At 31.0% G+C, this 14,569-nt stretch overlaps 2 protein-coding genes across 2 annotated transcripts; one reads left to right on the top strand and one right to left on the bottom strand.

Annotated features, from left to right (window-relative positions):
* Positions 1-2,444: 2,444 nt before the first annotated feature.
* On the bottom strand, positions 2,445-11,081 carry LOC134836962 (regulatory-associated protein of mTOR). Its single transcript, XM_063852256.1, has 9 exons — positions 10,887-11,081; positions 10,717-10,819; positions 10,009-10,645; positions 9,662-9,936; positions 6,314-6,415; positions 6,008-6,249; positions 3,907-5,948; positions 2,925-3,041; positions 2,445-2,857 (listed from the first exon to the last, which is right to left on the bottom strand). Exons 1-9 carry the CDS (start codon positions 11,013-11,015, stop codon positions 2,680-2,682), a joined length of 3,825 nt encoding a protein of 1,274 aa, XP_063708326.1. The 5' UTR covers positions 11,016-11,081; the 3' UTR covers positions 2,445-2,679.
* Positions 11,082-12,687: 1,606 nt separating this feature from the next.
* LOC134836761 (eukaryotic translation initiation factor 2 subunit 1) lies at positions 12,688-14,081 on the top strand. The gene is made up of 3 exons (XM_063851975.1): positions 12,688-12,792; positions 12,940-13,025; positions 13,088-14,081. Exons 2-3 carry the CDS (start codon positions 12,984-12,986, stop codon positions 14,048-14,050), a joined length of 1,005 nt encoding a protein of 334 aa, XP_063708045.1. The 5' UTR covers positions 12,688-12,792; positions 12,940-12,983; the 3' UTR covers positions 14,051-14,081.
* The last annotated feature ends 488 nt before the right edge of the window (positions 14,082-14,569 follow it).

Below are 14,569 nucleotides of genomic sequence, written 5' to 3'. Positions count from 1 at the left end.
TATTAAAATTAATTTTTTATTAATTATTTTAATTATAAAAATGTTATTTTCTTACTTATTTTTTTTAATTATTTTAATTTAATTTTTAAAAAATCTATGATTAAAAAAGTTATTAAAAATAAAGTACAATTTTATTTTTTAAATAAAAATTTGTTCTTTACATAATGCAATGAAAAATAAAATGTATAAAAAAAACACAAAATTTTTTTTCGTTTACATTTGAAAGGAAATAATAAATTAAAAAATTTATTTTTTAAAAAACTTTATTAAATAAGATACTTTTTATTTTAACTTTCAAAATTAATATGTTTTTCAAAAAATATCTCAAAAAATTTTGAAATTATTTTTATTTTTTTAAATAAAAAATCAAAATTGAAAATAAATAAAATTTTAAAAAATATGAAAAAATAAAAAAAATTAAATTACAAACCCATCAACATCCTTCGCTAATTTCCTTCTCGCCGTTTCCATCCACTCCGCGTTGCTCTAAATTTTTCAGCATTTTCTTCGCCATAGAATTCATTCACCTTCTTGTGGTAGCTGCATTTGTGTGGTTTTTATTTTTCTACACATAAAACTGCAACGTACAACATGCAATTTTTATGGTCGATTTACGACCTAACAGGTTTCGATGGCGCAATTTGTTTTTCTAGCTACTTCAGTAAATGAGCCAAAAAGAGAGAGAGGAGAAATCCTCGCCGCCAACAAAATTTATTTTTAAGTTCCATTGACAAGAATAGAAAAAAAAAGCCTCGCACGTGTCAGAAATCAGACATCAATTTAAGAGTCATTAATTCCTCATTATCGCCCATCAGTCGAAAAATGGAAGAAATTCGATTCAAGAGTTTTTCCTACCTCAACTTTTTTTTTATTTTTCTCGAAGTATTTCTGACGAGCTCATTACTTTTAACCGCACGAACGAAAAAAGCGGTCGAATTACATAAATGAACTTTACAATATTTTTCACGATTGAAAGCATCTAACGATTACTCAATCCACACGTTTTTTTTTCAGCAGCACCGAGAGTGTCGTGGTAATAAATAAATACATTTTTCCTCCATGTCTATATTATTGCAAACAGGTATCAGTGCGCAACACATTACAGCGAATTTTGTAGGTTAATATAATGGCAATGAAAGTGAAATGTGTCTGATTTGTGCATCGATAAACGGCGAGTTGTCGACATTGCCGGAGAAAGACTTTTACGTAGCAATTTATTCAAACACGTCTGGCGAGCCGGCTTGTTGTTGTGTCTATGATGCGGATGATGAAGGCAATGAAGTGTGCGACGATGTATTGGAGAAAGAAAGAAAGAAAAGGCGCAAAAACAGGTAAGTTTGCTATCTGTAACGGAATATAGTTCAACGATTCGAGCACAGATGATTAACTCTATTTATGACGTCGTTTATGCCGTAACGGATGGATATTATCGGAAAAGGTAATTGCGAGTAAATCAATGTTATGGGCATATTAAGACTTTATTGCGTCACTGATTTACGATGGCATCGGGTGAGTAATGCGGAAAAAAGAAAGAATTTCTTAAAGTTCTTTCTGAAAAAAGTATTTTTCTTTATAAAATAAGAATAAATTTTTAATAATTTTTCCTAAAGATAAATTAATTTTTAGAAATGAAGCAGTATTAAATTTTAATAAATTCGATGGAAGAAAAAAAATCTGAAGAAGCTTTGGAAAAGTTTTTGATTAAAAATTCTTCAATTCCTAAATTCCTATTGATATCAAGATAAAAACTTTCATTTTTGATATTTGAAAAAATATTATTTAATTTTTTGTACGCTATTTTTAACGTTTTTTAAATTTTAATTTAATTAAATTTAATTATTTTTATTTAATTTTAGTTTAATTTTTTTCAAATTTGAAGAAAAATCAAACATATTCTATATCCAAAAACTGAAATTTTAGAAGAAAAAAATTTTTTGTCTTGTAATTTGTCTTTTTTTAATCAAGTTAGATCGTTTTTTGAATAATTTTAATTAAAAAATCTATTTTTTCATGATTTTTTTTAATTTTAAAAAAATGTCAAAAAAAGTTCAATTTTTTTATTTATTTAAATTTTTTATTATTATGTACCTACCCCTGAATTTTTTCAACGAAATATGAGAGAAAAGTGAAAATATTAAATTATCTATGGTAATAAAATACTAAATTTATTATTTAAATTTTTAAAATTAATCAAATATGAAGAGAAATATTCTTTAGAATGATTGCGAAAAAAAATAATAAAAATTTAATAAAATATAAAATTAATAAAAATTAAAAATTTAATACAAAAATTTAAAGTTAAATAAAAAAATTAATAAGTGGTAAAATTTCAAAAGAAATCTAATTAAATAATATTTTTTTAAATTAAAAAACGGTAAGAAAAAAATAAAAACAATTTTTTATCGATTTAATCTTTTCGAAATTTATTTTAATATTGATACAATAAATTTTACAATAATAAAGCTTTTCTTTTGTCGCTACATTTATAGCTTTACTGAATATATAAACAAAAAAAAATATTTTTTTTTATAATAAAAATGTACATTATAATTATATAAATCAATTTCTTATGGCCACAAAACTGCGAGCGAGTAGTTTTTTGTATTTTTTTTTTTTTTTTTTCTTCATAAAAATAAAACCCTGATGACAAATTTATAATAAATATAATTCCACGTCTTATCAAACGGAGAAAACGGCAACCGTGTTATCGACAAAGCCACTTGCCAAGCTGACTTTGTGCTTGTGAAAGGAGAGACAATTAACTGGCGAGACCCGAGGTCCCATGAAACCCTGACTTTTGATTTGATTCAATTGACGACTGTCCATGCCGTAGATTGTGATGCTGCTTTGAGCGCCGCTGTGTGAAAAAAAATTTTTTTTTTTAGAAATTTTTCTAAAGGAGAATTTTTGTTTTGAAAACTTACCATGCAATAACATCTGCAGATTCATGGATTGCTACACTTGTCACATCGGGAACCGTATCCCAGCTCATTATGGATTTTTTACTTCGCGTGTCAAAGAGGCGAACGTTGCCGTTTTTGCTGAAATTTAAAAAAAAAATTATCAAAATTTACTTTAGGTATTTTTTTAATTAAAAAATTCTCAAATTTGAAAAAAAAATCTTTTTTTTTAATGAATTCATCTCTAGGCTACTTTTTTAAATTTTTCTAAGTTCAAAATAAATATTAAATTTTTTAAAAAATTATAAAAAATAAAATAACATTGTATGAATGAATTTATGAAAAATATTTTTAGAAATTAATTTTTTTTAGCCAATTCAATTTTTTAATTATTTTTTGAAAATTATTTTAAATACATTTAATTGCATTGATTTTTTTTTAAATTTTGACTAAGGGAATTCCAAATTTTTTTTATGTTTTTGTCCAAAAAATTTTTTTTAAATAAAAAAAAAGTTTTGAAATACATTTTTAAATAAAATGGCAACTTTTTAACCAAGTTCTGACCAAATGCAATTAATTTTTTATTTTTCTTGTATTTGCAAATTCTAAAATAAATTTAAAAAAATGTAAATTATAAAAATATTAAAAAAAAATAAAATGAAATTTATAAAAATTTAAAAAAAATATTCAAAAAATTAAAAAAAAAATTTTGTCAATTTTCTTAAAAAAATTTTTTTTTGAAATAATAATTTTTATAAAATATTAAATTCATTTCTAAAAATTGTGAAAAGAAAATATTTTTAAAAAATAATTTTGACGTCGAAAAATCGGTAATTTTTGATGAAATTTTTATTTTTTTTTATTTTCATCCATTGGATTTTCGATTTTTAGGGCATGGAAAAAACATAAAAAAATCTTTGGAACGGCCTAAGTTTAAAAAAATGTCTTAAATGACTAATTTTTCACTTTCAGCTTTAAATTGCTCAAAAATAAAAAAAATTCTCACCTTGCTGCTACCATATTCTCACAATCGCGTCTCAAACAAACCGCCAACACCGACTGATTGTACTCGCAATACGTCCCTATCCGACAATTATTGATCGGCAATCGCTGATCAAACAGCCTTATACTTCCATCGCCGCATCCCACAGCGAAAATTCCATTTCTCGCACACACAATATCCACAACTTGACTTTCGGTGCCCGTCGGAATATCACTTAGCAGCAATTCTTGCTCCGCATTCCATAATTTCACGTATTTCGAATCTCCCGCCGCGAAAATTGTCTGCGATCGCTGATGCCAAGCCGTCACAAGATTAATATTTTTCTTCGCCGACGGCTCTCCGATGGCTTGCCACGCTGTCACAAGCTGAGGCTCCTCTTTGTCGACATTCCGATTCCAAATTCGTACAACGCCGTTGACATAACCCACCATTACGAGAAATTCGTCGTGTTCGTTGACAAAATTCAGCGAATTCACGTAAATCGAGGTTTGTTGTTGGTTCATGAAGGGTGCGAAATGTTTGCTGCCCGTGATGGGGGCTTGCGGAAGTTTGGCTGGGATTAAAGTGTGCGTTGTGCTGTTGGTCCAATCGTGCAAAGCGACGCGATCTTTGTAGGCGACGGCGATAATTGATTCGTAAGGATGTAATTTGAGGGTTATTGGGGTACATTGGGTTCTTCCGGTGTAAATTTGGTTTTCTAAACGATTAAAAATGACTTTTTTCTGTTCTTTTAGGCCTTCTTGACGGATGCGGGCATTGCGTTTGAGCCGATCCAAGCGATCGATGTACTTGATGGACTCTTCGTTCAAAATATCACCGGAAAAAGCGGTTGGGGAAGCATCGTTGCCCGGAATATCGGGTCGTTTCTTCGATTGTCGCACAAAATATCCGACACTCCATTTGAGGTAATTCGTTGTGATGATTGGCTTGATATTTCGATGCAGCTCGTCAAAGTGCCCGCCATCCGTGAGACTATTATTGGCGGAATGCGAGTCCGAAAGTCGTGCCCGAAGCTCAATTCCGCTCGCCGACGTGTTTAATTGGTTCAGCTGGAAGCGATTGTGAGTCGATTGCACGAGTAAACTGGCATCGGGTTCGTCGTTCGTCGAAATTCGTCGCGAATGAGGCATGTGGTTGTTATGATGAATGGGAGGCGATTCACTCAAGAAGCTCGTTCGCGTATTCGGGCTCGGCGGTAAACTAACACTCAACAAATGTGACTCCGGAGTGCCTTCCTTAGCGGTATACAAAGCAATTGCTTGACTACTGACGTGAGTTACTATTTGATGAGCTAATTTTGCTACTTCCGGATACGGATCCCGACATAAATTCATCAAACTATGCCAAACATTCATATTTATCGAGTCGAATTTGATCAAGGTACTTTGGTTCGACATGCTGCTGTTACTCGAGACGCGCCGCATGCGTTCCAAGCTGTGAGTATTGAGCGGATGCAAGGCAGCTGCCGATCCGCTGGGTTCTTGAAGGAAAATTTGCATAAACTGATTCTCGAAAAAGATCACAATCCATTGAAGTGTGGCAAGAAGTTCGATTCGCACAATGGGACTTGCATCGGAAACGACTTTTGACAGTAAATACGACGCAATTGGGCGATCCATGGTATTTGCTTGTTCCGTACGAACTGTCACGGAGCTAATAAACGTTCCCATGGCATAAACAGCAGCTGCTCGTACCTCCGGAACGGGATCCACGAGAAAAGGATTCAATTTTTCGATGGCATTATCACGATTTCCTGACCAGCGGGCACGTTCGAAATTTTGCCACAAATTTCCGAGACAAATAATCAGCCATTGACGCAGTTTGGGGTTCGGATTTGCCGTTAGCTGCAACAAACAATTCGAAAGTAACGTTCCGTTTAAGGCATTTTCCTGTCCAATGGGGAAATTGTGAACGATGGAAGCGAGAACGAAAGCTGCATAGGTGTGATAGTCCTCGGAGAAGATGCAACGGTTCACTTGTTGGTCCAGCAATGCCGTCAGGAAGTATTTGTGGTAACCGTCTTTTACTAAATCGATTTGACATGTCTGAAAATTAAACATTAATTAATTTTTAATTTTTTTTTTTAGGGAAAATTGAGACTTACACAATCAACTGCTAAAATTTTCACCCAAATAAAGACCAAAAAGGGTCTCAATTCGACGGCGGAACTTTGTAAAAGCTTCAAAACGTAAGGAAAGATGCCAACACTCAGCGCTAAGTTGACAGCCCATGGTCCGAGATCCAAAAAGCGACCTAATAGCTCTAAGGCACGAGTTCGATGCACTTGCGAGAGTAAAACTTGCAAGACGATCGGTAGCTGCTCGGGAGGCGTGCGTTTTTCGGAGCCTGTTTAATGAAAAATTTTAATAAATTTTGATTTGAAAAGTAAAAATATTGAAAAAAAACTTACTTCCTTCGAGCCAAACTTCAAAAGCTCTTAGCTGCTCTTCAAAAAATGGTGAATTTTTAAAAGGTACTTGTTTCTCAATGATGTCAGGAAGTTGTGAAAGTGCTGTAAAAAATTTATTTTTAATTAAATTTGTTATTTTAAGGATTTAATTTTAGATATTCTTAATTAATATTTCAAAATTATTTTTTGTTACGTTTAAAAAAAATTCAATAGGGCAAAAAAATTTAAAATTTCATTAAAAATAATTTTCTTACAATTTTTCTAAATATTGTATTTTTTTTAACTTAAAAAAAACATTTTAAACATTAAAAATTGATTTGCAAAATTTATCACGATTTTAATTCAGCATGAGGAAGAATCGTGAAAAATTTTATTTGTTTGAAAATTGAGAAAATATGAATGGAAATCATCTTCAGAATGACTTTTTATTCAGTTTCAAGCTTGAAATTGCTCAAAAATTGACATGCAAAATTTATCACGATTTTAATTCAGCATGAGGAAGAATCGTGAAAAATTTTATTTGTTTGAAAATTGAGAAAATATGAATGGAAAACATCTTCAGAATGATTTTGCTCAAAAATTGACTTGCAAAATTTATCACGATTTTAATTCAGCATGAGGAAGAATCGTGAAAAATTTTATTTGTTTGAAAATTGAGAAAATATGAATGGAAATCATCTTCAGAATGACTTTTTATTCAGTTTCAAGCTTGAAATTGCTCAAAAATTGACTTGCAAAATTTATCACGATTTTAATTCAGCATGAGGAAGAATCGTGAAAAATTTTATTTGTTTGAAAATTGAGAAAATATGAATGGAAATCATCTTCAGAATGACTTTTTATTCAGTTTCAAGCTTGAAATTGCTCAAAAATTGACATGCAAAATTTATCACGATTTTAATTCAGCATGAGGAAGAATCGTGAAAATTTTTATTTGACTTGCAAAATTTATCACGATTTTAATTCAGCATGAGGAAGAATCGTGAAAAATTTTATTTGTTTGAAAATTGAGAAAATATGAATGGAAATCATCTTCAGAATGACTTTTTATTCAGTTTCAAGCTTGAAATTGCTCAAAAATTGACATGCAAAATTTATCACGATTTTAATTCAGCATGAGGAAGAATCGTGAAAAATTTTATTTGACTTGCAAAATTTATCACGATTTTAATTCAGCATGAGGAAGAATCGTGAAAATTTTTATTTGTTCGAAAATTGAGAAAATATGAATGGAAATCATCTTCAGAATGACTTTTTATTCAGTTTCAAGAGGAAGAATCGTGAAAAATTTTATTTGTTTGAAAATTTATCACGATTTTAATATGAGCATGGAAAATCGTGAAAAATTTTTATTCAGTTTTTTATTCAGTTGAAATTGCTCAAAAATTGCTTGAAATTGCTCAAAAATTGACTTGCAAAATTTATCACAGATTCGTGAAAAATTTTTAATTTTCAGTTTCATTTATCACGATTTTAATTCAGCATGAGGAAGAATCGTGAAAAATTTTATTTGTTTGAAAATTGAGAAAATATGAATGGAAATCATCTTCAGAATGACTTTTTATTCAGTTTCAAGCTTGAAATTGCTCAAAAATTGACTTGCAAAATTTATCACGATTTTAATTCAGCATGAGGAAGAATCGTGAAAAATTTTATTTGTTTGAAAATTGAGAAAATATGAATGGAAATCATCTTCAGAATGACTTTTTATTCAGTTTCAAGCTTGAAATTGCTCAAAAATTGACTTGCAAAATTTATCACGATTTTAATTCAGCATGAGGAAGAATCGTGAAAAATTTTATTTGTTTGAAAATTGAGAAAATATGAATGGAAATCATCTTCAGAATGACTTTTTATTCAGTTTCAAGCTTGAAATTGCTCAAAAATTGACATGCAAAATTTATCACGATTTTAATTCAGCATGAGGAAGAATCGTGAAAAATAATATATGATATGCAAAATTTATCACGATTTTAATTCAGCATGAGGAAAAATCGTGAAAAATTTTATTTGTTTGAAAATTGAGAAAATATGAATGCAAATCATCTTCAGAATGACTTTTTATTCAGTTTCAAGCTTGAAATTGCTCAAAAATTGACTTGCAAAATTTATCACGATTTTAATTCAGCATGAGGAAGAATCGTGAAAAATTTTATTTGTTTGAAAATTGAGAAAATATGAATGGAAATCATCTTCAGAATGACTTTTTATTCAGTTTCAAGCTTGAAATTGCTCAAAAATTGACTTGCAAAATTTATCACGATTTTAATTCAGCATGAGGAAGAATCGTGAAAAATTTTATTTGTTTGAAAATTGAGAAAATATGAATGGAAATCATCTTCAGAATGACTTTTTATTCAGTTTCAAGCTTGAAATTGCTCAAAAATTGACTTTTATCACGCAAAATTTATCACGATTTTAATTCAGCATGAGGAAGAATCGTGAAAAATTTTATTTGTTCGAAAATTGAGAAAATATGAATGGAAATCATCATCAGAATGACTTTTTATTCAGTTTGAAAATTGAGAAAATATGAATGGAAATCATTTCAGAATGACTTTTTATTCAGTTTCACTCAAAAATTGACTTGCAAAATTTATCACGATTTTAATTCAGCATGAGGAAGAATCGTGAAAAATTTTATTTGTTTGAAAATTGAGAAAATATGAATGGAAATCATCTTCAGAATGACTTTTTATTCAGTTTCAAGCTTGAAATTGCTCAAAAATTGACTTGCAAAATTTATCACGATTTTAATTCAGCATGAGGAAGAATCGTGAAAAATTTTATTTGTTTGAAAATTGAGAAAATATGAATGGAAATCATCTTCAGAATGACTTTTTATTCAGTTTCAAGCTTGAAATTGCTCAAAAATTGACTTGCAAAATTTATCACGATTTTAATTCAGCATGAGGAAGAATCGTGAAAAATTTTATTTGTTTGAAAATTGAGAAAATATGAATGGAAATCATCTTCAGAATGACTTTTTATTCAGTTTCAAGCTTGAAATTGCTCAAAAATTGACATGCAAAATTTATCACGATTTTAATTCAGCATAAGGAAGAATCGTGAAAAATTTTATTTGTTTGAAAATTGAGAAAATATGAATGGAAATCATCTTCAGAATGACTTTTTATTCAGTTTCAAGCTTGAAATTGCTCAAAAATTGACATGCAAAATTTATCACGATTTTAATTCAGCATGAGGAAGAATCGTGAAAAATTTAATTTGTTCGAAAAATGACTTTTTATTCAGTTTCAAGCTTAAAAAAGTCCATTGAATTTTTTTTTAACTTTTCAATTGGAGAAAATTAAAATATTTTTAAATGAATTAAATAGAAAAACTTACTTTGATCGAGTGCCAAGTCCCACGAATCCCACATGGGATGCCTGTAGCTTTCGGGTAACGCGGGATTCGAAATTGGCGTGCAATCGTAATGCCGTAAAATCCGTTCAGCCAGCAAAAAGTTACGGAATAAGCTGGCAACGAGTAAATCTTGTCTAAAAAGTTTCTGGAATAAGTCACGTGGTAAGATATTCCAAGCAATCGTATCTGTAATGGCAGTGAAAATCCAATTTAGTTCTCCTAACATCGTCCTTCTGTCGTTCAATTGTCCCGGGATTCTAAAAAAAATTAAAATTTTATTATTTCAAGTCAAAAAAAAAAAATTAAATTTCAGGCGATACGGCACTCACTTTTCTATGTAGTCATACGATACATTCGGCACAAGACTAGAATTTTTCTGCAACGTATACCACTTTAAAGCTATTTTGATGGGCGTCGTGAGGCAAGAGGTAAACAGATCCGCCGGAAGATTCGGATTCATCGGAAGAATTTGATTTGCGCCGCAAGCCGCCAATTGGATGCAATTTTTGTATGACGAGCCCGAAAGTGATCCTGCGGGTGAATTTCTACTGCCGGGATTCGATCCGGGAGGCAATTGATCCATTTCGCGTTCATGCTGTTCGGCAAACATGTTGAAGGAGTTGACAATTGTGCCGGCATTTGAGCAATCGTAGACGTAAATTGACGGCGCACCCATCCAAGTTTGCAAGTCGTAGATGGAGAGCGGGATGTATTGCGTGTATTTCTCGTTGAAGACCCAAATTTCGCCATTTGTCGTCGGTCGAGGCACCCCATGCCCGTTGTAATGGAATAAAACGCGTTCTTCCTTCGCATTTCGCCGCAACGACGTACAAAGTTTCTTCACAACTTCCACTGTGGGGTCCAAGGATTGTTTATATCTCGCTTTCGGCTGCCATCTTTCGTATTGTGCTTGCAAATTTTTACCTATTAACTCGATTGCCTTCGCTGGCGATAATGTTGAGGGATCTGGATTACATAAAAAAATAATTTTTTGATAAGAATTTTTTCTAAACATTTAAAAAGTTGACATTTCTCACCGATCCACGCTTCCAATCTGGCACACGGTTGAATTTTCACGACATCCGGCGGATCTACGCCGACATTTAGACACACAACCAAAGCAACACTCACAGTTTTCATCTGAAAAAGACAAAAATTCGTAAAAATTTGCTAAAAATTAGGAAAATGCGATGAAAATGTGACTTACCCGTTCTTTCATACGCCAATTTTTGTTGATAAAATTGAGATCTCCGGCTCCGGAGAAGGTCAAGTGACGCCGTTGGCAGAAGCTAAGTGGTAGTTGTTCGTCATCGTTCGTCTCTTGCTCCTCTATCATCGTTAAAAAGGTCCTTTTTCGCAAAATTTATTCGGTGAAATGAACTTGCAGTGTGATTTATTTTGATTTTTCGTTCCGTTTTCATGTCAAAATCATTTTTATTCGTCTCATTTTTGATTTGGATTTTAGAAATAGGGTTGCCAGATTTATTTTATTTAAAGAGAATTCTAAAATTTATTAAAATATCTGAAAAAAATTCACTTTTCAAACAATTGGACATCAAATAAATTTTTTACTTTGTAAAACTATTCAAATTTCATTTAAAATTTATCTTATTTTTTAAAATTTAAAAAAGTAAACTGAAAAAAAAAATTTCCTTTGACATAGTTTTGTTTTAAAAACTAAATCAAGAGCAAAAAAACTGTGTCAAAGCCATTTTTGTCAAATCTTGCTCCAAATGGATAAAAATTTGTCAGAGGGCTCTAATTTATCATTTTTAATCATTTTATAACTCAAAACTGCCAAAAAATTGAAACTGAAAAAAAATTTTTTCTTTGACATAGTTTTGTTTTAAAAACTAAATCAAGAGCAAAAACTGTGTGTCAAAAACTGTGTCAAAAACTGTGTCAAAGCCAATTTTTGTCAAATCTTGCTCCAAATGGATAAAAATTTGTCAGAGGGCTCTAATTTATCATTTTTAATCATTTTATAACTCAAAAAAAATTGAAACTGAAAAAAAAAATTTTCTTTGACATAGTTTTGTTTTAAAAACTAAATCAAGAGCAAAAAAACTGTGTCAAAAACTGTGTCAAAGCCATTTTTGTCAAATCTTGCTCCAAATGGATAAAAATTTGTCAGAGGACTCTAGTTTATCATTTTTAATCATTTTATAACTCAAAACTGCCAAAAAATTGAAACTGAAAAAAAAAAATTTTTTTTTGACATAGTTTTGTTTTGAAAACTAAATCAAGAGAAAAACTAAATCAAAAACTGTGTCAAAGCAATTTTTGTCAAATCTTGCTCCAAATGGATAAAAATTTGTCAGAGGGCTCTAATTTATCATTTTTAATTATTTAAAAACTCAAAACTGCTAAAAAAATTGAATTTGAAAAGAAAATTTTCTTTGACATAGTTTTATTTTGAAAGTGTATGTAATTGCAAAAGGGTATGAGGAGTACGAATATGTGACTTGAGGAGTACGAAATTGTGAAATTAGGAGTACAAAAAAGCGTAGATAAATGATATAGAAATGCGGTATAGAATGTCGTTCTTTAGACGACTACTTCCTCTATTTTTTAAACTTAACTTTCATTCTAAAATGCTCCAATGCACATTCTAAAATATTACCCCAATGTACAATCCAAAATTTTGCCCAATACACATTTTTAATTTTTTGGGCGTAAAAATTTAACAAAAATTGATTCAAATACGGAAAAAATTCGTAAAAATTTGAAAAAAATTGATTCATATGAAAAATACGGAAAAAATTTGGCAAAAATTGATTCATAATAAAATATGGAAAAAATATTTCGTAAATCGATTTAGATGAAAAAATATATAAATTTATAATAAATAAATAATAATAATAATAATATATAAATAAATATATAATAAATTTGAAAAAATAAAAAATTAAAAATTCTAAAATTTAGAAAATGTTAAAGAATTAAAAAAAATTAGTTCAAAAACCGAACACATGGCAACCCTAAACTCAAAAAATGAAATCGAATGACATGAAATTTGGAACGCGACAGCCTCGTTGTCAAAAAATAGATTGCATCAGCTCAATTTCCAACTTTTCCTCAAGTTTTCTGCGAAAAGAAGCTCTTTGGATCAGGTAAAGCCCCAAAAAATGACTGTCCAGATGGATTTTTTCTTGAATTCATTAAGAATTTGAACGAAATCGGACTAAAACTTGATGAAATTCTTCAAATATGTTTCGTGACTGAAATGTGTGTTAACCTGTCAACTTTTTTTTTTGCAGATTCCTGTGAATTGAAAAAGAATTAGAACAAAAATTATTCAAAAATGGTGTTAACGTGCCGGTTTTACAAGCAAAAGTATCCCGAGGTAAGGAAATTTCATTGAGAAAAATTATTTTTCGATAAAAATTTATTTTTTTCCGAATCTAGGTTGAGGATGTCGTGATGGTGAATGTTCGTTCGATCGCCGAAATGGGTGCTTATGTGCATCTCTTGGAGTACAACAACATCGAAGGCATGATTTTGTTGTCGGAATTGTCGCGTCGTCGTATCCGTTCGATAAACAAGTTGATCCGTGTCGGCAAGACAGAGCCCGTTGTCGTAATTCGTGTCGACAAGGAAAAAGGTTACATCGATTTGTCAAAGCGACGTGTCAGTGCGGAAGATGTCGAAAAGTGCACAGAACGATTTTCCAAGGCGAAAGCTGTCAATTCCATCTTGCGACACGTCGCCGACATCCTCAAATTCGAGAGCAACGAGCAACTGGAAGAGCTGTACCAAAAGACGGCGTGGTATTTCGAGGACAAATACAAGAACAAAGCAGCTGCTTACGACGTCTTCAAGCAATGCGTTTTGGATCCTTCCGTTTTGGACGAATGCAATTTGGAGGAACGCACAAAAGAGGTGCTCATGAGCAACATTAAGCGAAAACTCACATCGCAAGCGGTCAAAATTCGCGCCGACATCGAATGCGCTTGCTACGGATACGAAGGTATTGATGCCGTGAAGACCGCGTTGCGTGCCGGCTTGGAAATGTCGACGGAAGAGCTGCCAATTAAAATTAATCTCATTGCGCCGCCGCTGTATGTCATGACGACATCGACGCCCGAGAAGGCTGACGGCTTAAAAGCACTCGAAATGGCGATTGAAAAAATCAAGGAAACGATCACGGGACTCGGGGGTGTCTTTAATACGCAAATGGCGCCGAAAGTTGTGACAGCAACGGATGAAGCCGACTTGGCACGACGAATGGAGAAGGCTGAGTTGGAAAATACGGAAGTTGCGGGCGACGACGATGACGAAGAAAATGAGGAAGGCATGAAGTTTGATGGCGATGCTGGAGATAATGGCAAGGAGGGCGATAGTGAGGAAGGAGAAGAAGAGGAAGAATAAATTGTTGAGTGAGTTTCGCGCTTTTTTTTTACTCCAAGATCCAGAAAAAAAATTATTAAAACAAGTCAAATCAGGGACCTCCAGCTTTCGTTGAACACAAATACCGCAGTGACATTTAATTATTATTATATTTAATAATTTAGGGGATTTCCGACGACTATTGTAATATAAAAAAAATGAACGCTTCGAGTATTATATTGAAGCATCAAATTAAAAAAAAATGTTTTTTTCTTTGATTTTTTCTTTGAAAAATTTTCTTTGATTTTTTTTCTCTTGTTCAAAAAAATCTGTGAAGCAAAAGTAATTCTTTACAAAATTGCAACTGTTTACCGTTGAAAAAAAATTAATTTAATTTTTGGATTTCTTTGATTTAAAAAAAATAAAATTTATTTTAAATTTTTTCATTTTTGGTTGTAAAAATTAATAATGTATTTTTTTAAATTAATTAAATTAAAATTAATTACTTTTTTAATTATTTTAAATAAAGTCGTAATTTTTAAAATTATTTTTTTCTTGAAA

This window comes from Culicoides brevitarsis, chromosome 1 (genome assembly GCF_036172545.1).
Source record: "Culicoides brevitarsis isolate CSIRO-B50_1 chromosome 1, AGI_CSIRO_Cbre_v1, whole genome shotgun sequence".
NCBI lineage: Eukaryota > Metazoa > Arthropoda > Insecta > Diptera > Ceratopogonidae > Culicoides > Culicoides brevitarsis.
The sequence above is the reverse complement of the archived record's forward strand: the minus strand, read 5'-3'. Positions and strand labels throughout refer to the sequence as shown.

Excerpts from the sequence above, each read along its gene's own strand:
- LOC134836761 (XM_063851975.1), top strand. The coding sequence starts at position 12,984 with ATGGTGTTAACGTGCCGGTTTTACAAGCAAAAGTATCCCGAG. Across the intron at positions 13,026-13,087 it reads ACAAGCAAAAGTATCCCGAG|GTTGAGGATGTCGTGATGGT; the intron begins GTAAGGAAATTT and ends TTCCGAATCTAG.
- LOC134836962 (XM_063852256.1), bottom strand. The coding sequence starts at position 11,015 with ATGATAGAGGAGCAAGAGACGAACGATGACGAACAACTACCACTTAGC. Across the intron at positions 6,416-9,661 it reads GGACTTGGCACTCGATCAAA|CACTTTCACAACTTCCTGAC; the intron begins GTAAGTTTTTCT and ends AATTTTTTACAG. Across the intron at positions 6,250-6,313 it reads TGAAGTTTGGCTCGAAGGAA|GCTCCGAAAAACGCACGCCT; the intron begins GTAAGTTTTTTT and ends TTCATTAAACAG.